The 24,331-nt window shown below is 47.7% G+C and overlaps 10 protein-coding genes across 10 annotated transcripts; 7 read left to right on the top strand and 3 right to left on the bottom strand.

Moving 5' to 3' along the window:
• Positions 1–2,217: 2,217 nt before the first annotated feature.
• YALI1_C17031g (uncharacterized protein) lies at positions 2,218–3,969 on the bottom strand (the record flags this gene model as incomplete). The annotated part of the gene is made up of 1 exon (XM_501748.3): positions 2,218–3,969. The coding sequence occupies one exon, from the start codon at positions 3,967–3,969 to the stop codon at positions 2,218–2,220; it is 1,752 nt and encodes a 583-aa protein (XP_501748.3).
• A 1,956-nt stretch (positions 3,970–5,925) lies between these two features.
• Positions 5,926–7,086, top strand: YALI1_C17050g (uncharacterized protein; the record flags this gene model as incomplete). Its single annotated transcript, XM_501749.3, has 1 exon — positions 5,926–7,086. One exon carries the CDS (start codon positions 5,926–5,928, stop codon positions 7,084–7,086), a length of 1,161 nt encoding a protein of 386 aa, XP_501749.1.
• A 1,240-nt stretch (positions 7,087–8,326) lies between these two features.
• Positions 8,327–8,713, bottom strand: YALI1_C17078g (uncharacterized protein; the record flags this gene model as incomplete). The annotated part of the gene is made up of 1 exon (XM_501750.4): positions 8,327–8,713. The coding sequence occupies one exon, from the start codon at positions 8,711–8,713 to the stop codon at positions 8,327–8,329; it is 387 nt and encodes a 128-aa protein (XP_501750.2).
• A 1,311-nt stretch (positions 8,714–10,024) lies between these two features.
• Positions 10,025–10,615, top strand: YALI1_C17091g (uncharacterized protein; the record flags this gene model as incomplete). Its single annotated transcript, XM_068282324.1, has 1 exon — positions 10,025–10,615. The coding sequence occupies one exon, from the start codon at positions 10,025–10,027 to the stop codon at positions 10,613–10,615; it is 591 nt and encodes a 196-aa protein (XP_068138425.1).
• A 238-nt stretch (positions 10,616–10,853) lies between these two features.
• On the top strand, positions 10,854–11,474 carry YALI1_C17100g (uncharacterized protein; the record flags this gene model as incomplete). The annotated part of the gene is made up of 2 exons (XM_068282325.1): positions 10,854–10,874; positions 11,247–11,474. The coding sequence occupies 2 exons, from the start codon at positions 10,854–10,856 to the stop codon at positions 11,472–11,474; spliced, it is 249 nt and encodes an 82-aa protein (XP_068138426.1).
• A 2,374-nt stretch (positions 11,475–13,848) lies between these two features.
• YALI1_C17133g (uncharacterized protein) lies at positions 13,849–14,228 on the bottom strand (the record flags this gene model as incomplete). Its single annotated transcript, XM_068282326.1, has 2 exons — positions 13,849–14,147; positions 14,207–14,228. 2 exons carry the CDS (start codon positions 14,226–14,228, stop codon positions 13,849–13,851), a joined length of 321 nt encoding a protein of 106 aa, XP_068138427.1.
• Positions 14,229–17,155: 2,927 nt separating this feature from the next.
• YALI1_C17163g (uncharacterized protein) lies at positions 17,156–18,478 on the top strand (the record flags this gene model as incomplete). The annotated part of the gene is made up of 1 exon (XM_501753.2): positions 17,156–18,478. The coding sequence occupies one exon, from the start codon at positions 17,156–17,158 to the stop codon at positions 18,476–18,478; it is 1,323 nt and encodes a 440-aa protein (XP_501753.1).
• A 1,061-nt stretch (positions 18,479–19,539) lies between these two features.
• YALI1_C17187g (uncharacterized protein) lies at positions 19,540–20,814 on the top strand (the record flags this gene model as incomplete). Its single annotated transcript, XM_501754.1, has 1 exon — positions 19,540–20,814. The coding sequence occupies one exon, from the start codon at positions 19,540–19,542 to the stop codon at positions 20,812–20,814; it is 1,275 nt and encodes a 424-aa protein (XP_501754.1).
• Positions 20,815–22,445: 1,631 nt separating this feature from the next.
• On the top strand, positions 22,446–22,850 carry YALI1_C17216g (uncharacterized protein; the record flags this gene model as incomplete). The annotated part of the gene is made up of 2 exons (XM_068282327.1): positions 22,446–22,608; positions 22,651–22,850. 2 exons carry the CDS (start codon positions 22,446–22,448, stop codon positions 22,848–22,850), a joined length of 363 nt encoding a protein of 120 aa, XP_068138428.1.
• A 70-nt stretch (positions 22,851–22,920) lies between these two features.
• On the top strand, positions 22,921–23,306 carry YALI1_C17220g (uncharacterized protein; the record flags this gene model as incomplete). Its single annotated transcript, XM_068282328.1, has 2 exons — positions 22,921–22,947; positions 22,995–23,306. The coding sequence occupies 2 exons, from the start codon at positions 22,921–22,923 to the stop codon at positions 23,304–23,306; spliced, it is 339 nt and encodes a 112-aa protein (XP_068138429.1).
• Between the last annotated feature and the right edge of the window lie 1,025 nt (positions 23,307–24,331).

The following is a 24,331-nucleotide window of genomic DNA, read 5'->3' on the forward strand; positions in this document are numbered from 1 at the left end:
TGCTTGGGGCGAAATTTCGATAACTTGACGGCTCTGGAGCACCAGTTAACGCTCGAGCCAGTGACAAACCTCCATTTGGCACTATTCTTCTTTAAGAAGGTCAAAGTCTGGTTAGATAATGAAATGAGTAACACTCGGTCTCTCGTGCCATCCTGCCGACGCTCAACTGTCCAGGTGAGGTCTGCTGGTGTGGAAAGAGACGTTGAGAAATTTGGTGCAACAGATAGCACGCAAATGGAGTGTCCCAAAACTGTACTCGTTCGCCAGCTTACTAAGAATGGCTGCTTTTGCACCCTCTGCGATTACTTTGGACACTTTCATCCATCCCCAAGCGCACACGCAATTGCTGGTGATAACTTCATCAGGGGGGAACGGTTTGTTTCATCTGCTGCGGTTCAGCATGGCATCAAAAGTTCATATGGTGACCCTGGGACTCCTCAGTATCATAAAAAGAGCGAGAAACAATTCCAACTAATGTTTTACTGTACTAGGCATCGACTGAGCAGCTCAGAGACACCAAGTACTATTGTTAGGGGTGGTAAATGGTCTTTCTGTAACTTGGAAGATCAGGAAAGCGACAAATCGGGGTTCTCGATCTCAATGAAAGTACAAGAAGAGTGGACGAGTGCGGTTATTGGTTACGGCACCATCGTTGCTCCTACTACAGTACATACTGTACCCAGGTCAGCTCTATCCCTCCTGCTCCTACAAATACCACTGCTCTGAACAGCAATGCTGGGCCCACCACCCAGACCAACTCCACTACTGCTCTTCCCACAACTACTGGTGTCCTGAAAGCCATTTTGTTCCCGTCTCCTCTACGCAGTAAATTCGTTGTTGTTCACTTCTACATGTCCTGTGATTTAATTCTGATCAGTGATATACCCATTGCGAGCCTGGTTGACTTAGGCATGTTGACACCTTTCGCTAAATCTCACTCCTCATGCATCTCACTAAGGAAAGGTTCAGCTTCCTCCTCCTCAGATTGGGCACTGGCCTCCAGCCTCGCCTGGTACTCCTTCTGCCACTTGAGATAATCCCGGTTGCTGTGTCTAACGAAGACAACCATTGCGACCACAAAGGACCCAAAAGAGGCAATAAAGATATGGGAACACTTAACCAAAAGATCACCCAGTCAAAGCCGTTTGAGTATTCTCTCTTGTGGACTGAGTTGACCATTCTGTCAGTGACTTGGTTACAGAACCTCCATTCAACGGAACAGATATCCACAACGAAAGTTCTTTCACACGAGGGACCTCTTCATCTGCTTCAGCACCCCCCTCAAGATCGATATCTGAAGCTATTTTAGTGATTGTTTGTCTGTCGTATTGTCGTCTTGCGCATGATTGAGCCTCATGCTGATCACACGAGGGACCCAGCCTGTATACAAGGGAGTTTGATAATGGAGGGCACAAACTTCGGAGACCAACTTACTGCACAAGTCCAGTTCAATACCTGTAGTTAATTGGCTGTCCTGGAGGATGGTAGAATCTTTGAATGACTGAAATTCGAAAAATATCCTGGGATTCAGTTGTACATACTGGACTAGACGTGAATGTTAGCCGAACCACCACCCCAATCACTGTAGTACAATTGCTGTCTGGATTCTCCTTCGTGCACAACACATACAAGTACCGGTACTTACTATACATACCTTATGGCGGCCACACTACTTGTAGCGCCGTATATGCCCCCTATCGGTCGATCAATGTTATCCCTGATGACCGGTGCCCACATCATGGAGAGGTTGAGAGTCAACATTGGGACATGCTACGGTTTATAAGACAGAAGAGCTGTACAAAAAACCCTCTTCAGGTCTCCCATATCACCAGCTTCCATCAGTATAAACACCTCAGAACAAGAAAATCCGCCACATCATGTAAGGTGGAGAAGGCGGGCTGGTGTAACCTCATATGGGTCATTTTGGACACAACCCCTGTGCCAATACGTACCTGAGCCCAGATGTACAGTCCTCGTCTTTGTTTGTGACCTGTTTTATTGCCTCTCTATTGGTTCTTTAGTATCTACCGCTGACACTTTTCCGTAGAATTTTTTTTTTTAAAAAAAAAAAACATATCTTATCTTGCGCCAATGATGCCTGCCAAGACTGCGTATGCATGATAAGCATATTAGCCGAGGCACTGTGCAAGTGAAGACACAACAACAAACTGGATATCACACAATGAATATTGACTAAGGCATCTCCTTCAACTCCAGCTATTTCATATGAACCCTCAGACCTTCTCCCAGACTCATGGTGATATGGGTCTTGAACAGCACTGGTAGACCCTTCCTGTCTCGCCATTCGATCTCCGTAAACTCCTGAACCAACCGAACAATGACATATGCAGCCTCAGTCAAAGCATACTGCTGGCCAAGACAGAATCGTGGACCGCCATTGAAGGGCAAATACTCCCATCCTTTGGGACATGCAGGTTCCCCCCACCGTTCAGGACGGAACTCGGAGGCATCAGGTCCCCAAATATTCTGGTTGTGGTGCATGAATAGCACAGAGTACGTGACAATCTGGTTCTTGGACACAAATATGGGTTCGTCATGGTTCTTACCACCTCCAGTAGGCAGCGTTGTGTCCTTGTTCGCCTGTCTCATGTTTATGGGAACAGGAGGACACAGACGAAGAGCCTCGTTGATGACATAACGAAGGTAGACACACCGCTTGAGAGATTCAAAGGTTATGGAGTCTGTGCTGGTCCCAAAGTCAGTCATAATGCCTTCTCTCAGTTTAGCTAGCTTCTCGGGATTGGCTACCAGACACAGGAACACGAAGGACAAGAGCGCCGCTGTAGTGTCTCGTCCAGCAATGAGAATGTTGATAAGCTGGTCTCGAATAGCCACTGGATCACGAGTACGCTGAGCAAGCTCGTAAAGGAAGGTGTACTTCTCTGCACTCTTCATCTGGAGCTCTTGGGGTGTCAGTTTCAAGGCTTGGTTGACAAAATGGTTGGAAAAGGCATGGACTGTGTTGACAGCCGAGTGGAATTTTTGTCGGTAAAGAACATCTCCCCAGATCCAATAGAACCTCTGAAGCTTGGAACGCATTGCCGAGAACTCGAGGGCCGTGGTCAGAGCAGCTGGGTAGGCCTTTCGAATATCTTCAGACACAGAGACCTCAAAGACAGGCGAGTCGCGTGGAGAAACACCTGACTGGAGGCTGTTCTCTGAGCCGATTCCCAGTCCTTTCTTCTCATATGTTCCATAGATGGGCTCCCATTCGTTCGGAACGTTGGAGTGGTGGTCACGAGATTGGAGAAGGTTACGCTTGCCGTCCGTCATAACGTGTGTCTCCTTCTTGGTCTCTTTGAGACAATCTCCGAGGGAGTCTACTGACTCTCCGTACAGTAAATTAGTGGCTGTGTCCATTGTTAGCATGAAGAACAGTTCCTGAATATCGACTTCTCCCTTGAGAGCCACTCTTCGCTTGACAATTGCCATCAGTTGTTGTAGAGATGTTTCAAGGGAAGACAAGTGGCTGACCGTTTCCTTTGAAAACTGAGGTCGCAGTAGAGCTCTCGAGTGTGCCCAGCCTTGGCCGTCCAAAGTGAAGATTCCATCTCCCATGAGGGTGAAGAGTAAAGCATGTCGGGTCTTTCCGAGATCGTAATCGGAGAATTGCGTGGCTAAGAGGGCCTTGATGTTTTCGGACTCGGACGTGTAGATGACCAGTTCTCCTCCTAGCGAGACGATGAAGGTGCGTAGTTTGGTGAAATAGTCAACAACTTTGGCACTGTAGAAGCGATCACGGTTACATCGAACCACCGCGTAGATTAACCACCATCCAAATAAACCCGTGGATTGCTGGGGGCATCTGGCCAGCTTTAGTCGGTACTCCTTGTAACGTCTATGAACAGTGTTGACTTGAACGTTTAGTACTAGCAAAAAGAGCGTAATGGGGATGATCAGTAAGGGTAGTAGTAGTAGTTCGAGATTGATCATGGTAAATGGTATCATCTTAGAGCGTTTCTGTGTTGATATGTTGTAGTTTTTTGAAACACCTTGTTAGGGTATATATCGTAATCTCATGTCTTTGTGTGGATGTATCTGGTACACTACTACAACCCCTTGATTCCTCCACCCTAAAGACGACTTTAAAACACACCTCGACATGTGATTGATACGCTAACAGAACCCCGAAGACGCTAGCGGGGATCGTGACTGTGGGGTAGCGGCTGCACGTGGTTGTGTCGGTGTGGGGACGAGTACGAGGCCACCCCGGGACAATTGAGTCACGTGAGGTTGACCATTGGTCAATGGTTATCCAAGTTGGAGTGCTTCGATTACGTTTGATTTCATGCAGTTATTGTATCATGTTGTAAACATCTCGTCAATGTGGTGTTGTGCGACTGCTTGTACAGGGAGAGTTTTATCTAGGTCAAAGCTCAAGATTTCATGTAGCAACTTTTGAGGTAAATATACCAACACTTAGCCCTTCTTCTGGTGATTCCATTCGTGGACAGAACCTGTACAGTATCCGCTAGAGACTCTACGTTGTGGCTGTTCGGAGATCTACTTGTACTTTGATCAATACTGAACTGCGTCGGGTCTCCAACTGAATGAGGAAAAGATGGACAACTTTCCATATTATTAATTGCGATTCAGGTGTCCCTCAAAGAATGCTCTTGTGCTCATACTCGTACCTCTTCCCCTCCTCTCTCTGGTGGTCTGAGCGTGTAATTGAGGGACAAGAATGCAACCTCTCGTAGTTGGTCAATAACGATACAAAAAGAATAGGGAAAAATAAACGAGAGAGATACAAGTGCAACCTGCAGATACATCTCCATGATTACCACAATCAAGCGCCCAATTGGTCTCCGCCTCTTGTTGATGTTTCCCACCAACCCCAGTTGATGTAACATTGAACTAGCAACCAGGAACGTCGGTACTTGCACTATTTTACCCCACATAACTTGGTTTTATTAATTGATTATCTACGGGTATAGTAATCACAGTCCCCTCTTGGGGAGAGGGGAATGGTCTCTCAAGGGAGTAGATTACTGGTATTGTAGAGTACAGTACCTACTGTACAGTATGAGCGAAGAGTAGCAATGGTATAAGCAATAAAGAGAGCATGTTTCTGGACTGTTCTTGTACTATCCTCAAATAGACATGTTTCGGATCCTTGTCTCAAGTTCAACTTTCGTTTCGTGTCGCCGTTCTCTTTTGGGAATCCAACTAACCTGAACCCACTACAAACTGAACAACTGTATGTATAGTAGTGGAGCTGTAAAGGAGTGGACTGCATTTCTGTAATCATCTGAGGAGCAGCTATCCATTGGTGTAATTTTCATGTACGAAACCCAACAACTCCAGCAAACAAGAGACTCCTTGATCGACGGTGTCGTCCACACAAGCTTCCTTCGCCAGAACACTTTTGAGGTCTTCAATTGACGGCCAAAAGTTGTGGGCAGTTGTCAGTTTGCCCCTCGTTCAATATACTACCAATTGAGTGGTCTTTTCCCTCTTTCTTGCGTATTACTTACAAAACCGTCGAGTAAAATCTGCAGCTGGTACGGACTCTAGCCCAACCAACACTTGGACGTTGCTTAGCAGAAGATTCGGGAGATATCCGACGTAGAAGAAGATAAAGGAAGTAAACGATTGTACTCCAATCAACTTTCGCATCATTTTTGTCCCAATAACCCCACCTTTGCTATTCACAAATGACTTCTTCACCTCTCGGTTTCTCCTTCTACAGTACATGTCTAGTCAAAGCATGTGGTTCTGCTAGGTAACAAAAATCACCTATAACTACACATATCGTCTAAAAAAAAACCACCCATGAACCCAGATCTTCGTCTTCCCTTCATTTTACACCCCTTATCATTCATCTCCATCTGATCTGCTGACTAATCAACACATGCACTGTGCATATCTCGCGCTATCTTTTACCCCTCCACCTACACCATCATGACTCGAACGAATCTCGCCTACAAGGTCGGCGCTCACGTGTCGACCGCCAAGGGCGTGCAGAACGCCGTAACCAACTCCGCCAACATGTCAGGAAACTCGTTTGCGCTGTTTCTGAAGAGCCAGCGACAATGGACGGGTCGCAAGTACGATAAGAGCGAAGTGGACGAGTTTCACGACCTGTGCAAGGAACACAAGTACAGCGGAAAGACGGACATCTTGCCACATGGCTCTTACTTGATCAACCTCGCGTCTCCCGACGCAAACACCGCCTACAACTCTCTCAAGGGCTTCATTGACGATCTGCAGCGATGCGAGCTGCTCGGCATCTCCAAATACAACCTGCATCCCGGTGCCACGGTAGGCTACGACAAGAAGAAGTGCATCGAGAGGCTGGCGGCCAACATTGACCGGGGCCTGGAGGCTACCAACTTTGTGCAGGTGGTGCTGGAGAACATGGCTGGTCAGGGTACCACCCTCGGTGATCTCGATGATCTGGCTGCTATCATCGATCTGGTCAAGAACAAGGAGCGTGTGGGCGTTTGTATTGATACATGCCACACCTTTGCCGCTGGCTACGATCTCAGAGACGAAAAGTCGTTCAACAAGTTCTGGAAGCAGTTTGACAAGCTCATTGGATACAAGTACTTGGCAGGCATCCATCTCAACGACTCAAAGACACCTCTCAACAGCAACAGAGATCTGCATGAGAACATTGGATACGGTTTTCTTGGTCTGGAGGCTTTCAGACTGGTGATGAACAAGCCTGAGCTGGAGGGGCTCCCCCTCATCCTGGAGACTCCAGGAGAAGACGATATTCGAGCTGAAGAGGTGAAGCTGCTGGAGGAGCTGATCGGCAAGGAAGCTGATGATGAGTTTGTGATCAACAAGTCCCAGGAGCTGCAGAAATTGGGCGAGAAGAACCGAAAGGTGGAGCAGGAAAAGATGGATAAGAAGAAGAAGACCAGCAAGCCCGAGAAGCAAAAGCCCCTGGAGCGGTGTCTGGAAGACAAGCACGTGCTGGAGCAGTTTGAAAAGGACGCAGACAAGTACGTTCGAGAAAGAGACATGATGAGCGAGATTATGAAGGGAGAGGGAGACGAGAAACCGAAGAAGCGGGCCAAGAAGGTCAAGGAGGAGATCAAGGAGGAGGAGCTCTAAGTACAGTACATGTACTGTAGGCGTGTATCATATTCAAGTCACAGTTTGTCGCCTCAGAACTATCCATGCCTGCATCGTGTGCATTATGTCGTCTCAAAAGTCCAGCAATACGCTTGAACTAATATAGAATGTATTTTTAGTAGATTAAACGGTAAGGGTGGTCCTGGGACTGCCTACGATAATTAATTGGAGATCAAGCAACGGCGAAGCTGAGTCGAATCCCTCAGTCAGCTTTGTCAGCATCATACAGTGTCTATAGAGTCAATACCTATACTCTCTCCTATATTGTATCGGTGGCTGCCTATCATAGCAGCGGAATTATGATCGGATACGAGAAAAAGCAATTCTGTAGCTGCAAGTAGAGCTGTGAAGAAGGGCAAGATCCTGATTCCATGTCTCAGTATAAGTCATCAGGAGCGTCGACATGGGATCGTTTCTCGCTCTGTACAGCTTTTCCATCTTCCGAATACCTGTTCCTCCTCTCTCGACTCTAATAAATACCTCAATACGGTTTTTCTCGCGATAATATCGTCCAAGCCTTGGTGAAACAGAAACACGGGATATGAGACAAGTGAATACGCGATACCAAATATCTCTCAAAGTGGCTATTAGCCAAGGAGATGTTGGAAATTGGAGATTGAATATGGAAACAAACGTGTGGATGGTGATTTTTTGATCGCCCTCTGCTAGACAGTATCAGACTCCAGCACCTCAGGCATGGTTCAGCTTGCCAACCCCTTCTTCATGTCCAATACAGCACATGCACCGTAAGACACGACCAAATTGAAAGATGAAAGTCAACGCGAGTCACAGAGTTGGGTGTACGTACTTTCACGGTATTTTCCAGTAGCGATTGTTGTTGGGGACAACCTGGAAGCACCACCTCTACATCTACTCGCACGGCATCCCTCATGGGTGTGATCTGGAGCCCAGACCGTCATACTATGGCCAAGCTGTGGCCCACCATGTAATTCTTTATATACTATATTTATGCGCTTGATGAGAAGACTATAGGAGATTCCGTCAGTTGGGCGAACCTGGCTCGTCATTGTCCGTCTGTCGCGGTTGGAACCAAGGCCATAAGGATGATGGCGGTCTTGGTGCAATGTGCTTTGAACCTCTGTGGACACCTTGTGAACGGCTCCGTAGCTCCCCTTGGTTTGAACTCCACCAGAAACTTGGTTATCAATTTTGAGGGGTTGAGATACCAGACTTGGTCTGGCCTCTGTTTGGCACCTCATCAAATAGACACCTGATCCAGAGAAATGCGATCGAAGGATGCCCTTCGCTTGGCCGGTTCCAGCCGGTAGAACTTTTCCCGTCCGTCGTTTGATCGGCCTCCAATCCACAGCTTGTCGTGTGGCGATTCGCTGAGGTCCGCAGTCCCACTTGCCTGCTGCGCCGTCTGCGCCGTCTGCGCCGTCTGCACCGCTGGCTGTGTCTGAGTCAGGGTCGGCTGCTGGGGCTGCTCAGGTATCGAGTGGTTGTCGAGCATCTTGTACATCTGCGACGTGGGGCCGGTGGTGACGGTGGCTGTCGATGCGGAGGTCTGTGTGGTGGTGTTGCGTTGATACGACGTGGAGAAGCTTCCAAACAGCAGCGAAATGAACGGTCTGCTTGTTGGCATGGTGCTTGTGTGACAGACTCTGTGCGGTGTCTGTGTGGACTCTGGACTCTGTGTTTTCTACCACTACTGTACCCGTAGTTGAGTGGTGATGAAAGGTGGGAGGTTGTGTGTGTGAGTGTGTCTTGGCGTGAGGAGTAACCCGACAAACGTTTTGTTTCCGTGTGGGAGTGCCGTTTATGGGTCGTTTGTTGTGGATGTGCGCCGCCACTGGGGGGGAGGGTTTGTGCGCTTTTTGTGTCACTTGGCGTCTGCGGCGAAACAGTATAAGTAGACGGGCTCCGGCTGCGTCGCGGCCTGGGTTTGGGTGTGTGTTTTGCGAGTGCTAAAAGTTGGTCTGGCTGACCTTGTTTGAGGGTCGTATAGTTAGACACGGCTTATCGGATGGAAGAGAGTTTCTGACGTTGTGCCAACGTTGGTAATGCATGTGATGCGAGATAAAGCGAGCAAGGCAAGGCAGTGGCAAGCAGGCAAGGCCAAAAAAAAAAAAAAAAAAAAAAGGGGGGAACAGCAAGATGGGAGCAAGAGCAACCACGCGACAAGAAGCTACCTGTACTCAGACAAGAGCAAAAACCGCCCCCGGCAGATCGATCGACCTCCCTGGAGCTCCGCTTTCTGCCCCTCTCCCCGACACATTCCAACCCTGTTAATGGCATGCCATTATCGCGTTAATCGCTCATGTCTAAGTTGGCACTATCCAACAACCAGTCCGCTACAGGTACAGTACCTCCCCGAGACGATCGTACGACTATGTTACATGTCTGCATACAAGTCTTTTCTCACGTGTGTCCGTTCTCAGCCTCCTCACCTCATAGTATGTATCGCCGGTGGTTTCCCGATCCGACCAGTGTCTCATTTAAAAGTCATGTGATCGGAGAGTACACAGATCACGTAGGCGTTCACGAGGCCAGTGAGATTGGAGTCGTGCTGTTGGTCTCCAGGCCAATATCCGAGCTCCACCTAAGGACCTATCCCGAGCGTTTCTCGACCTACCGTACGTTCCGACAGTTTTGCCTGTACTTGTGTACTGGTTGCACCTACTTTACTGGCTGGTACGTACTGGTATGCATTTATAGTTCGGTTCCGAAACCCCCGATGTTGCCGGTCAAACAAGATGGCAGGTAAACGGTATGGACCGCATGGTGGAGTGCCGTGTGGTATTGAAAGACGTCTTGAAGTCGTGAATACGCAGGGAGGGTGTTTTACCGGGTTCTCCAGGCGTGCAAGTACAAGTTGTCTAGGTCAGCCCGAGTCCTTATGCGGGGTGATTAGGACGTGTATATGGATGGTTTGGTTGTATCGAGGGTGTGAAATATGCGTAGACCGTCTACTTGTACGGAAGGGACATGCTCCTATGCTCCCGTAAAAGTACATGTACTTGAAATATCTCCTTTAAATCACTCCGTCTCTCGACTCTATTCGCGACACCACCCAGAATCGAACTCGCGATACTATGGACAGCCACTCGCAAGCTGTCTAGTCGGACCACGCAAATATCTCGGTTGTCACGTTGGAGCGGCCAAGACGACCGTCATAAGACACCCATTGTGTCTGACCATCCTTCAAAACAATCGAAATACCTGTCCAACCCCCCAACCCCCCAAACGGTCCACTTCATCTCCCGTTCGAAGAGGGGTTAGGGTAGTCATTTTAGCCAGCGACGTTGGGAGTTTGAAAACAAGGTTCGGGCATTCCCTCGACCCTCATTGGTCCGGCTGGCTGGGTCTATTATCACCAACTTTTCAAGTGTCTGACTGCACATTAGTTCTAACCCAAGCAGAAATGTCTGGAATTCAGGTGAGTGACATTGTGAGAGAAGGCGGCGAGAGCGGAGAGGGCGAGCGGCGAACGACAGGATGGCGGGGCGTTTTCGGACCGCTTCTTGATGGATTGCGGGAAGGATAATGGAATGAAGGAGCGGTAATTTGCTGGGACGCAGATATGGATGGTCTGATGTTTTGAGGAGTTTGAGGAATACGAGACTGAGTGGAGGTCGTGGTAACAGCCGACAGGTGAACGACGATAATTCCCAGACGACGTTCGAACAGGACTTTGTGATGGTCTGGTTAGGGAGCGCAATATGGCGTGATGTACGATACACGTCTGCCTGACTTCAGCAACTCGACAAGTCAAAAGAGGGATGATGATCTGCGGAGAGGGTGACGTGAGTTGATGATTGATGACACGGCTGGATAACACGACCCGTCCGGACGCCGCAGTACCCACGAGGAACGTCCCACGTCCCATTCATAATAACAGCACCTCGACCAACAAGTGCTATGTTACCACAACTGTCTCTAGGAGATATGCCATGGTAATCAAACATGCGCTTGTCTACCGATCATCCAATACCTGACATAATCGTCTACAGCGACACCTTCGCCGCCAAGCCCTCGGTATGGAACACCAGTGGGGTAACACGATCTTGCTAGACGTCACCAGGACATGCAATGACATCCCGCATGATTCAATCCCCGTTGACTCAGAGTTCTTCGCAGTTCTACGTTACATTTGCTACAGAACAATACTAACCCAGTACGTTAAGAAGCCTTCTTACAAGATTGTCCCCCACTTCCTGGGCTTCAACATCCCCACCGTCTCCAAGTGGATCCCCATCTTCGGTATCTGGGGTGCTGCTGCCGGTATCGGTGCTCTCTTCCTCATCGAGGGTGTTCCCCGAACCCGACAGGACATTCTCTCCAAGATCCCCATCATCGGTGAGCACTGGATCCGAGAGATCCCTGCTTCCGACAACCCTTTCTAATCGAGGTCCCTATAGATTATACATTGATATTAAAAGAACAAAAGAACAAACGAAGGCTTTTGGTATGCCGACTGTAGTGTGTGTTGCACGGACGACCAAGGTATGCCCCAAGAACGAGGGCACGACAGCAATGCGTATTGATGGGTTACGTAGAGAAGCAGCGTCCGACATACAGCACATTCACTACAGTGCTCAATCCAATGCTCCACCCGCTGTTTGCAGACCCTTTCCAAATTGTGGCTACCACTTGGATGAGCAGTATTGTTCGTATCTCAACACCATCATCATACACCCGAGTCATGAGTCCATATTCAGCACGAGCACCAACAATCTGTCTCGAATCTCATGACGAGAAGTCTTCAAATCATATTGCCCGAGCGCTTCATGATTACCGACAGTACATTTGCCTTGACTTGAGTTGATTCGAGCAATGGGGGTATACTTGGATATCTGATGAAGATCGCCAGGCTGGGGTTTCCACGTTTCTTCCAACTCTGAGACTTTTCATTTCAGAATGGCTAGACTTAATCCAGGGCTGGAGCTGGTTATTGGAGTGGTCTGTGTCCCTATGTACGCTTGAGATGTTGACCTTGATACCCCGAGGCTCTCCAAGCAAGCTCTCTCTTACCACATTTCGACCAGACCTTTGGCGGAATCTTTTACGGAACGTTTGTCTAAAAGGTCAATCCATGTCTCTCCGACACGGTCTTTTGCGGTCTCCACAATGGCTAAGATGCCATTGCAAAAGAGCTCAAGATACCCTTGGAAAGAGGTCAAGATAGCCTTGAAAAAGTAACACTGATGCTATTGGAACAGACCGTGTCTTACGTAGGCCTCGACAAACTACTGGATGTCTGATGAGAAACATTTTATGATGTCTGGCCAGTCTGCCTACCCGGGTTACTGCCTCATCTCTGTCTTACTCAAAGTACCACCACCAATCTGTCTACTTGCTCAAGCAGGGACTCATTCTACAGTCGAGCCGGCAATACTACAACCTTCTGTCCCCGAGAGCAGTCACCCATGGAAGTTGCAAAGCCGCAACACAAGCCCTATCTAGCGACTCTCCAAATACTCCTAATTGGTGCGTCGCTCCCGACATCGCCAGCAAGTACCCACTATGACCAGCTACGGTCATCCTGGCCAACAGATTGGGGGCTCGGTCTACCCACTAACGGCCTCAAAGGCGACCAACTAAAAGTATGGACTATCGACTTCTAATCAAGTCTAGTCTCTCCATTATTGGTACACAACCTTCAATATGGTCATGGACTAGTCTGGTCTTGAGCTCAAGTATGGCACCAGTGACAACCACGACAGGTATCTTGTTTCTAACGATAGCCATGTTCTACCGACTCTCGTGCCGTCTCCAAGACTTCATCATCTACATATACTGCTACAATACATACCAAGCCCAGATTCATAAAGCTCTCCCAGTACACTGGAGAGGCACCGAAGAGATCTTTGAAGGGAGACACTTCTGTATTGGAGAGACACTGGAGAGATTATTGGAGAAATAACTGGTGCTGTTAATGACAAGGACTTCTTTACTAGGAAGCCTGGTCGTCCTACCCTCTATTCCGTCTGTCAGGAAAGTTCAGCTCTCATTATTACACTTCTGGCCCAGCTCCTACATCTAGCGCTGCTCTTCTCCTAGCAACTGCTTCGGACTTGTTTGTGGGGAGATGGAGGTCATTACGATAGAAAAAGTGACAAAAGAAGCGAAGGTAGAAGCGAGGGTAGAAGGGATGGTAGAGACGATGACGACAACTCCATCGGATTACAAGAAATGGATTAGAAAGAAAGAGAAACGGTATTGTAGATTCATAACCTATCAAAACATGGTATTATCTTTGTTCTCAAGTCCGTTTTGCCAGTACTGTACAAAAACGGGCACAAACAGATGTTCTACTGCAGTAGTAAGAACCACGTAGGACTAGTTAATTACAGCCTATAATCTAACAAGATTAGTTAGAATTATGCTCAATAAGACTTTGACTCAAGTATGACACTAAATTACTTGAACCTCGCGAAGACGACACCAGAACCACACAAAAATCGCCCAAGTAATTTCTGAAAGCCGAAACATCTCCACAAACGTCCAGAAAATCCAGAAGATCCAGAAGATCCAGAAAATCCATCCGATTCACTCCTCCTCCCTCGTCCACCACTGCAGTCAGGGTAGCAGGCCACGTGCTCATATTTACACATTCTCAATTATGCAGCGGGTATATAGTTGGCATCACCAACTTGTTTTCAGCTCCGCACCACACGCACACAAGTGAGTATGAAACACAACAAAACAGACGACACCAAGACACAATGATGATTTAATTCAATGGGAATCTCTCCGACAATTTTCATGGAGGAAAAACTATAATATTGAACCTCTGATCTTGTGCTTCATGTGTTTGCTCGCTTTGACCATCACTAACATAGGCTCCCGAGTCGGATATTTGATGTTGATATTTATTAAGAAAGATATGTGGAACATGATTGTACAAGATGATTGTAGGTGAGAGGAGCTGGTACTGTTAGTCGTGAACAGAATGCGGCGGATGGGAGAGGGTGTTGGGGCAAAAGTTTGGTGGTCATCGTAGGCAGGTTTGGAGGTACCTGTTACCGGTGGTACGCCGAAGGATGTGATGTCGCTCAGACGGGACGGACAAACCCCTAGATCACGGATCACCTTGGACGAGGACCAGGTGTAAGGGTGCAGTAAAGTTTGATACGAGTATTTCGATAGGTGTTCATGAGGTTCTCAGCGTTCAATCTTTATCGTACGAGTACAGCTACAGTATAGCTGAGGTTCAAGGACTGGAATTGGGGATTCTTTGACTGTCAGATGGATGTCTTCACCACTTGCTTATCAAACAGCCTTGACCGGTGTCTCTGAGGCGAGTCCGTGGCCCTGCGACCTGTCAGCAGAAGGCCAAGGGAGTTTGTCATTTTCTACAAGTAATTACACTTGTACTCGTACGGTGTAAGCTGATTTCTTGATCCTTCATCACCTTACCACAACGAAGAACAGTCCAGTTTGGGAATATCCGAAAAACGGAAACCATCGTCAATTTGACAAAGAAGCGTCGACACAGAAGCAGCATCGGAAAGTCCAAACCAAACTTCCGCTCTGAACGGCTTGGAATGGCCTGAATTTCTTCCATGTTCCTTTCAACTAGCTTCTCATTTACGTGAGTTAAAGGTTGTATAAATTAAGACATGTTGTTTGAACAAATGTGCACAGCTTAGTGGGTACCTACAGCAAGTTTTCGGAAGGAAAAAGGTCAGTTTTGCCTCCAGTTCGCACATCTGTGTTGATTTTTACTCTTGGAACTCTCGGATTTTGTCTTTTCCACCGGCTTCCATACCATTTCCTTCCTTCGTATTCGGCAGCTTAATTACCTGAATGCATAAGCGACGCACATTGTTTTCCTCCACCAACTACTCACTCTCTTGAACTATGATGAACTCCGCCACGAATACATAAACCCCGACTGCGTCACTTCTATTCCACCAGAACCAGAAAAGTTCACAATAAGTCGTTCCGGAAACGGAAGATGCCTTTTATAGCCTGCTGAGAATCAGTCCAGTCTACGAGACGGAGATCTGACTACAGGATGTTTTCATTTTTGGTCGTCCGTCTGAGTGGTTTGGGCCGATGTGGTGAAAATACAGAACCCGAAGAGTTGGATGATAAGACAATGACCCATAGAAAAACATCTATAACCTGAGAATATGGAGGTTGCAAGATGCTCCTAAATCAAGCTTGAGCAAAGTGTTCAAGTTCTGAGGTTGATCGCTTGAGAAGTGTAAATAATCTGACCTCCTTGTTGGCGTACAGCAGCAGCGATGCGATGGTTGTTTTGGTATATTACTGTACTTATAATTAATAATTCAAGCGAGACCAGATGCGGTAAGTGTGTATGAAACTGACAGTCGAGGAAATATTCAACGACTAACGGCTTAATCTACTGTACAAGGCATAGTTCAGTCTTAACAAAATAGTTATCGATAATGTAACTGGATAACATGACCAAATTGAGGACGTGGATACCAAATTAGAGGGAAAACGCACTGCGGGATTTCATTGGAAGCGCGCAACAATTCTTTTCCCAGTGAATGTATTTACATCAACACGAATGGGACACCGACTCAGACTTATATGTGGGTCTCTTGACCTGGGTCTGTGCTGGACCCCCTCCAAGTCAGTAGCAAACCGGTTGTCGTCCACTGGAGATCTACACCGGCTCGCAACATGCTAAAAATCAGCTGAAAAACTGAAAAATGTCCTGACCCATAGTGCTGGTGGAAGACTTAGAACTCCAGGTGGGTCTGAGACGAAGAACAGTTCTTGAAACTGACAGGAGTGTTGGATTGTTGAAATGATCTCTTCTCAATGCCCAATTGAGGAATCTCGGATCAGGATAGTCTCATCTTCTCCCGCTAAGGGGAAGGGAATCCTTCTCTATACTTAACTGCATCGTTCTCAGAAGATTGCTTGAGGCGATGGCTTCTTCCATATCTCCAGAGACTGGACTCCACGCCCCAGCCTCACATGGTCAACATCCGACGATACCTTTCTCATTACGTTAACTCTTGGGTGTCCCAAGCAATATGTACTCTGACATCTTGTCTTTGGCAGGTGTTTCTCTGTGTGCGACTTGGGATCTAGAATCGTTATAGAGTGGGCTCGCAGTGATTCTCCACTTCAGTGCCGAGTAACAGCAAATCAGATGAACTTATCATTTCCAATAAAGAATTTCATATCGGTGATATACAGTATATAACATTTAATTACGGAGTGCGTTAAAATAAAAATAAAAACAATTCCCCCAAGGTATCTTCCAGCTTGTACTAATCGGCAGCTTTGCGGAGCATCTTCAAGATCATGCGAAAGAGGTTCAAGTAATAGAACATTACAATGTCTATTATTTAAATGTAATATAAATTTATTCCTACAATTATCAATTTATTTCGAGTTTTGATTTGCGTGGTGGCAACAACTTCAGCTGAAATATGACCGTTTGCAACCGTTAAAATGGCGCATACTCTCGTATCATTAGTCCGTTTTATTTTCCGCAAATTAACAACAAAGACTCGCATAAGACCAACGTTTCGGCGTTGTATTACCGTTTCTGGTTCGTTGAATATTCAGGGTCATTCTTTTGCTGTCAAAGAGTGCAGGAGACAGGCGGAGAGAGATGCTCAAAAGTTGACAATCTACACCAATAAAAGGCCAATAAGACGCGGAATGATCTTCCGAGTCGGAATATGCAATCAAATTTTCGATAGCACCATTTCTGCTTCATCTATAGTCCTAGTGATTTAGTTCGGGTATGTGGGGCTGCATGAGTCGGATAGATTAAAAATCTGGGGTCTCAATCTAAAACAGCTTGTGGTTGTGCCACACAAAACGAATAGTATATCAAAAAAATCCTGGAATTTGCGTGTTTCGATTGAAACTACTCACGTGACCACATAATGATTATTCAACCGACAAATAGCGTGCCAAGTTTTGTGCTCTAAGTTTAATGGAAAAGTTTGACTCAGAAATGCGAGTCACTTGAGTCACGTGAATCAACAAAATTAGGGTTCCGGGAGTCACTTTGAGTCACGTGCGGCAAGGTTGGAGTCACTATTTGAGTCATGTATTTCGCAATTCATCTTTTTTTGTCCACAAAATGAATCATCTCGAGAACGACGATAAGCGCGTTTCTGTGGAAGAGAAGCAGCTGAGTGCCGAAGACGACACTTCTCTTTCCATCGCCGAACCTGCTGACGATGGTCTTCCTCCTACCGACAAGGGAATAGCATGGATAGCTATGATTGGAAGTACTCTTGGACTGTACACTTCGTTTGGATACATCAACGTTGTGGGGCTGTTCGAGGCCTATTATTTGCACCACCAACTGTCGCAATATTCGGCTTCAACCGTCTCTTGGATCACGTCTCTTCAGGCCTTCATCCTACTGGGAACAGGAGTTATTACTGGTCGTCTGGTGGAGATGTATGGTCCTCGAAAATTGGCTATTGTGGGAACTGCTTTTACCGTCACCGGTATCATGACTACCTCCGTGTGCACCAAGTATTGGCATTTCATCCTGGCCCAGGGCATCTGCACCTCTATTGGCAACTCGTGTGTTTACTATGCTTCCATTGTTTCCGTGTCCACCTGGTTCAAGAAATACAGAGCTACAGCTATGGGAGTGGTGGTGGCAGGAAGCAGTATTGGAGGCCTGACTCTCCCGTTTGTCTTCTCCAACTTGCAACCTCGAATCGGCTTTCCCCAGACAGTCAGGGCCATTGGTTTCATCATGTTGGGGGCCTGTGTGATCTGTTGTGTCACCATCAGTTCTCGAATTCCCCCCAACAAGGAGCTTCAGAAGAAATTCTTTGACTTTAAGACGGAGGTGAAGCAGCCGCTGACTTCGCTTTCCTTTTGTCTCATGGTCTTTGCACTCTTTTTTTCCTACTGGGGACTTTTAGGAACCATGGGATACCTCTCCACTCACGCTATTGCACATGGAGTGAGCCAGAAGACTGCTTTCTACATTATTTCCATCTACAACGCAGCTTCCATTGTGGGTCGAATTGGCCCTGGATTTGCTGCTGACAAGTTTGGCACCTACAACCTCCATGCTGCTTCTTGTTTTCTCTGTGGTATTCTGATTCTTGCCTGGTGGATTCCAGCAAAGTCGAACGGCACCATTCTCTCGTTTGCCGGAGTCTTTGGCTTTGCTACTGGTCCCTACACGTCCCTGTTTGCCAACCTGGTTGCCGATATCACTCCTCCTGCTGAGATTGGACGACGACTGGGCGTGGTGACCTTTTTTGTGTCCATTGCTGCCCTCACATCGATGCCTATCGCCGGAGCTACGCTGGACAAGGAGCATACCAAGTTTATTGGACTCCAGGTGTTTGCTGGTGTTACCATGTTGGTGGGAGGATGTTTTGTCCTTGCTAGTAAGCTGGCTGCCGGCAAGGGATGGTTGGAGAAGTTCTAGTTCGGAGCTACCACAGTTGCTAGTAAAAGAGCAAACCAACTCTTGCTGATGACGAGACGATGTGATGACAAAAAAAAGCAATGATGTATATACATTTAATGAACACCTAATTTTTCGATGGAGGTAAACAGATAGAGAGGTGGGTTTGGTCCATACCAAACACCGGACATTTCCCAATGGACCGAGAAAGATATCGCAGAAAAAGAAGAATTGATGGTATAAGTAGTAAATAACTGGTAATGGTGTACCTTGACAAACTGCTCATCTTTTGAGCAATATCACAATTATGTTTCATCTAAGTAAAACACCAGGACCAGACAATCTACATTCATCGCTTCCGCATAGATGTTCGTAAAAGTACAGTACAGTACAGTACAGTACAGTACTTGTATCTACAAAAAACTTACATATATCACGTGACTTGCCCTTCACTCACCCTCCACCCCTTCTCCACCCACCCTTCACCTGCTGACTCATCATCTCTCCCACGAGTTGGTTTTTTCTGCATGCGGCTTAAACAACGTGCTGCAATTGGTGTAAGGTAAACGAGGTTTGAGATCAACGTTGAGCCTACAGTAATATGTAGCAACGCATATGTGTTTGGGGGGGGGACGAGAATGTGTCACGTGAACTTACCTCTATCCTGGTGCACGTGACATCAACAATAGTATATCAGGTGCTGAAGCTGAATCACGTGTTTCCTTTCGCTCTCTCCGCCGGCCGCTTGTCGTGCCTACTCCATCTCTCCATCTTCATCTTATCAAACAATTAGAGTTGCATCAATGTGAGTGGTGTAATTTCGGACCCCGATAATATGACCCGTTCCATCGTTTTGACCAGTCGGGTGCTCGAGGTTCGAATTGCAGTCCACACGATTTGATGCAGTTTTCGATTTCCGAATAATCATGCCAGTTTCTCGCCAGTCCCTGTAATTACCGTTCTGCATCTCCCACGATAATCTCGAATCACCGTGGGCGCATATTTCCTAAAGTCGATCTTAAACTCAAGACGCTACAAGTACGCTGCACCACGAGAAGGAACTTGCACCTCACTTGACGACAATGTTACGAGCACAACTTCGACCTCGACTGAGAGGAGTGGTTCCGACGCGGTTTTTGCGCACTGGCCCGGTGGTATTGAACGAGCACAAACACGGTCCTAACGACAAGCACGAACACCAACACGGTGGTAAAGAAGGTCACAAACACGACCATAGCCACGGCAAGTCGGGACACTGTCACGAGGGCCACGACCACAGCCTGATGGGCATGCTCAAGGGACACAGTCACAACCACAGCGCCCAGCAAAATCCCATTGTTTCCGAGCCCAATGGGTGGAAGAACCCTGCAGTCCGAATCACCTGGATCGGGCTCTTCTCCAACGTGGGAATGGCGGGAGCCAAGGGCGTGGGAGGCATCGTGTTCAACTCCCAGGCGCTACTGGCCGACGCCGTGCATGCTGTGGGGGACATGGTGGCCGACTTTCTTACGCTAGCTACCGTCTCCATGGCCTCCAAAGATCCGACCAGACGGTACCCTCGAGGTTACGGTAAAGTCGAGGCCATGGGCGCTGTGGGTGTGAGTTCGATTCTGATTCTGGCTGGTATTGGCATGGCAGTCAACGGCTTCGACGCGATCCTTTCCACCTTCGACCTGCATCTGCCAAACTTCATGGGCCAGTTTGGACACTCTCACAGTCATGGCCACGTGGACACTAGTGCGGTGACCGACGTGGCAGACAAGGCGGCGGCTCCTGTGGCCGACATTAACGCCGCATGGCTCGCGGTCGCCTCAATCGGTATCAAGGAGTGGCTCTATCGAGCTACCATGAAGGTGGCCATTGAGAAGCGATCCAGTGTTCTGGAAGCCAACGCATGGCACCACAGACTCGACTCGCTGACGTCGGTTGTCGCTGCAGTCACTATTGCGGCTGGCCACTTCTTTAACGCCGCGTGGCTGGATCCTCTGGGAGGTCTGCTTGTTTCCTACGCCATCATTAAGGCCGGAATTTCGACTGGAAAGGAGTCTGTTTACCAGCTGATGGACCGATCTCTGGCTCTGGACGACGAGACATACGAGATGGTTCGAGATAAGGCAGAGGACTTTCTCCGGTCCAAGGGCTTGGACTACCGAGTGGAGAACCTGCAGGTGCTTCCTTCGGGACCGAACCTCTCGGCTTACCTTGATGTCATTGTCCAGAAGAACACTCTGACTCTGCCCCAGGCTAACCAGATTGGCAGAGAGGTCGAGGAGGATCTGATGAGAGAGATTGTGGGCATGAAGTGTGTTGATGTGCATATCCGAGAGGAGGGTGAGAAGCTCAGAGGCATTATCTAAATTGGCTATGCTTGATTCGACGGTGCTATGAAGCAGACATGCACTCAGGTATTAGCTGGAGGACGTCTGGCTGGTCTATTTACTTTAGCCAACCAAGCCATCATTAAATGTAGAAAGGACAAGAGTCCAGGGTGACCCAGCCGACTGTAAAGTCAGGGGATGTATATAGACGAAGCATAGATGAATGAGATACGATTGAACACTGAATACGGGGTCTTATCAGCGAGTCTACATCTATTTACGCGCACTTGACGGCATGATATTATAGAACTTCCCACATGTGATAGGGTTGCAAGGGATGATTGATATTATGTTTCATATCCGAGGAAAGTCATCAGTGAAGTAGTCGGATCTACTTCATTCCTTCTCGATGAATTCCAAACCAGGCAATATTGATAACCTAGATCAGCTTGAAACAGGTATTCTTGTCATCAAGACACGATAGCCACCAATTTACCGGTACAATACTGTACTCGTCCATTATGTATAGCTCATAGGACATGCAAATGGTGTGGACTAGTTGCTATGGAGACGGATGACGTCTAGTAGCACTCTTATGGAGATGTTGGCACAAAATAACAAGAGGTTCCCTCTCTAAGTAGAGCTTCAGATCAACTGCAAAAGCGGGTACTGTACCTACAGCGCAGCAGCACATGATAGTGCCAGATGCACATGGGTTGTGGGTGGGAAGGGAGGGAAAACTATGTGATTGTAGCTTTGAGGGTCCAAAACTACCACAGACAGCTCCACGTTGCCTCATTTCCCCTGGATAGCCGTTTTTGTCCTTTTTTGGCAACCATTTGCTGATCTGGCGTTTCTCCTGCAGGCAAGCCGACACAACTTGTGATGATGTTTCGGGACGGGTTATAGAAATATCAGGGAATCCTTCAGATCTGGTTGCAAACCACCTCGGTTCTATGCCTGGTCCATCCACACCAGATTCACGCAGATTCACGCAGATTCACGCAGATTCACGCAGATTCACACAGATTCACAGTATGTCACACACGATGAAACAAATGTGGACTCGACTTTCCATCCACATTTGTTTCGACAGTAGCATGCCATTTCCTGTGGCACTGCTTCTTGTCTGCTTCAAACAGTCGTTTGCCACATGCCTCCCTGAAAGGCTCACTCAATGGAATGCATGTGTCGCACAAGAGGCATACGGTGCCGATGTGGCAGTCAAGCAGACGGTGGAGCGGGTGTGTATTTAAATGTCAGGGAGGTAGGGGAAACCCAACACAAAAATCGCCCAGCATCTCTCACAAACACCTCTCTCAATGTCCCGCATTCACGATCGACTTCCCTCCGAGCTCATTGACAACTCTGGCTCGCTACTGAAGCCCCCGTCTTTGGGAGAACGATACGCCAACTGTGTTCTTCACAAGGGTCAAGTGGCTACTTGAGATCAACCCAGCAGTCAACCGAGACCCTTAACACGCACACCAGCGGCGCAAAAACGCAACAAAAGACACGACAGACAGTTCCAGATTCCTGGTTGTACCAATTGAAGAAATAACCAATCTAAACTGATTTAAACTGATTTAAACTGATTTAAACGGAGTATTTATTGTATGTATGTATTGTAATTCAGAATAAAAAAGGTAAATGCTGAAAATTATTTTTACATGCAGGTTTTAACAAGGAGTCGTCACATTGTTCTTCTGGATGGCCGTGGTGTAATCAAAAAAATCATTAAAAATACCTCCCAAAAGAGAGTACAATCCAACAAACCTCCCAAAACCACGCCTGGGAACACGTTGCAAGTCTCAGGTTCTCTCTACCACACTTGTGGCACAAGATAGCCCGTATCTCAATAACCAGACATCCCAGCATCTCCAAACCAAAACCAATCGACTCCCCCAAACAGTAGCTTTCAAACGCGACCAATATCGATCCTCCCAACCCCGCCAAAGAGGTCCCTGAAAAGATCTCGTTTCTACCCCTCAAAACAAAGTTCAAGGCGTCTTTTGGATTATCACGAAAACAAGAGTGCCTCAGATATCCCAATCGGGCCTGACCTCATCGACTAGGACCAGCCGAAACGGGACAAGTGGAGAGAGCAATGTAACGTCGGTCGCAGTCACGTGACCGGAGAGGGAGATGTGGGGGAGGGAGGGAAGGAGGGAGGTGGGAGGGAGTGATCACGTGACTCTCTAGCCAGCCGCGGCGGTGAGACGGACATTCGACGGGGGGGAGACCGACTTTCGATCACTGCGGGTCACGTGACCACTCACTGCAATCTGTCCAATCGGAAGTATCGGCTTTTAAGCGGAAGAAAAGCGCGGGTTCCGAACGGCGGCTTACGGCGGCTTACGGCGACTTTATTTGAGCGGCCGAGCCGTTTTTCGTGTCGGGGTCCCTCTTTGCGAGGTTGTGTTTCTGCTCCAGCCGCTTGCCACCCGAATATCCCTCGTTTTGGCCCTTTTCACATCCACCTCCTGTGTTGGGCGCAAGTGTTGGGGGCTGAGTCTCAGAGCTCAGTATGATAGTTACAGTTGGGACCGTCAATAGTTAGATTACAGTTGGCCAATGGAGGGGCGTGGATTTTACGTGAATAACGACCAAAGCGCCGAAAGATGTAAAAACATGTAACGGAAAAAATCCGGGAAAATCGCAGCTATTTACCGGCCTCAGCGGCCATCGAATGAATGTCCTAAATCGCCCACAACTCTTCAGCTGCTCCAGTCACACGACTTCTGCATTAGATACATGCGCAAAGCATGATGTGGCCAGTTCCAGAGAGAAGATGGATTTGGGAAGGTTCTAGAACGGGGTACGGAGATCTAATCTGGTTTCTGAGAACTGCGATGCAATATCACAAGTCAGGAGGTTCGATTGAAGGTTTTACGGGCTTTCTATCGCCACTTTCAGGCTCTAAAATCCCCTGTAAAAATCCAACCTGTTGAGCCCTCACATTAGTAAAAGCCATCAAGCGCAAACCTTGGAAAAATGTCAAACTCAGACGCCATCGGGCGACCTTCTGGGGTCTCTACCGGGGCCGTAATAGTACCGAGAAGAGGTAAAGATTCGATTGGCTGGAATCTCCTCATCGCTGCGGTTTCAACGCATCTTCTCTCATCTCTCTAGCTGTCCTAGTCGCTCCAATATAGATGCTATACTCACATGAATCGAAGTGAATGGAAGATGCATGGCGATGGAGTCCGATGGCGGTCTCAAACCCTCTCGAAACCGACTGGAGAAGCTCCCATTGCGATTTTGGCGGGTTTAAACCCCCTTCCATCTCCTCTCTCTGCCTTCAAATCCTCTTCCCGAACCACCAGGGTCTAGTTCCTCGTGCTCCACATTTTCACACGCCAATAAGCTTCTTAGTTGCACCTTTTTTCTGCATCCCCAAACGGGAGAAGGGTATTTTAGGTGCGTATAACAGGACACCAGAAAATCCGACAGCAATGGAAAAGCTCCCAAAAGATGCAGAAGAACGAGACGAGTGGAATGCACTTTTCAGAATTGCAAAACCTCCGCCACAACCCTAACTAGAGACACATTAAGT

Source organism: Yarrowia lipolytica, chromosome 1C (assembly GCF_001761485.1).
Source record: "Yarrowia lipolytica chromosome 1C, complete sequence".
Taxonomy (NCBI): Eukaryota; Fungi; Ascomycota; class Dipodascomycetes; order Dipodascales; genus Yarrowia; species Yarrowia lipolytica.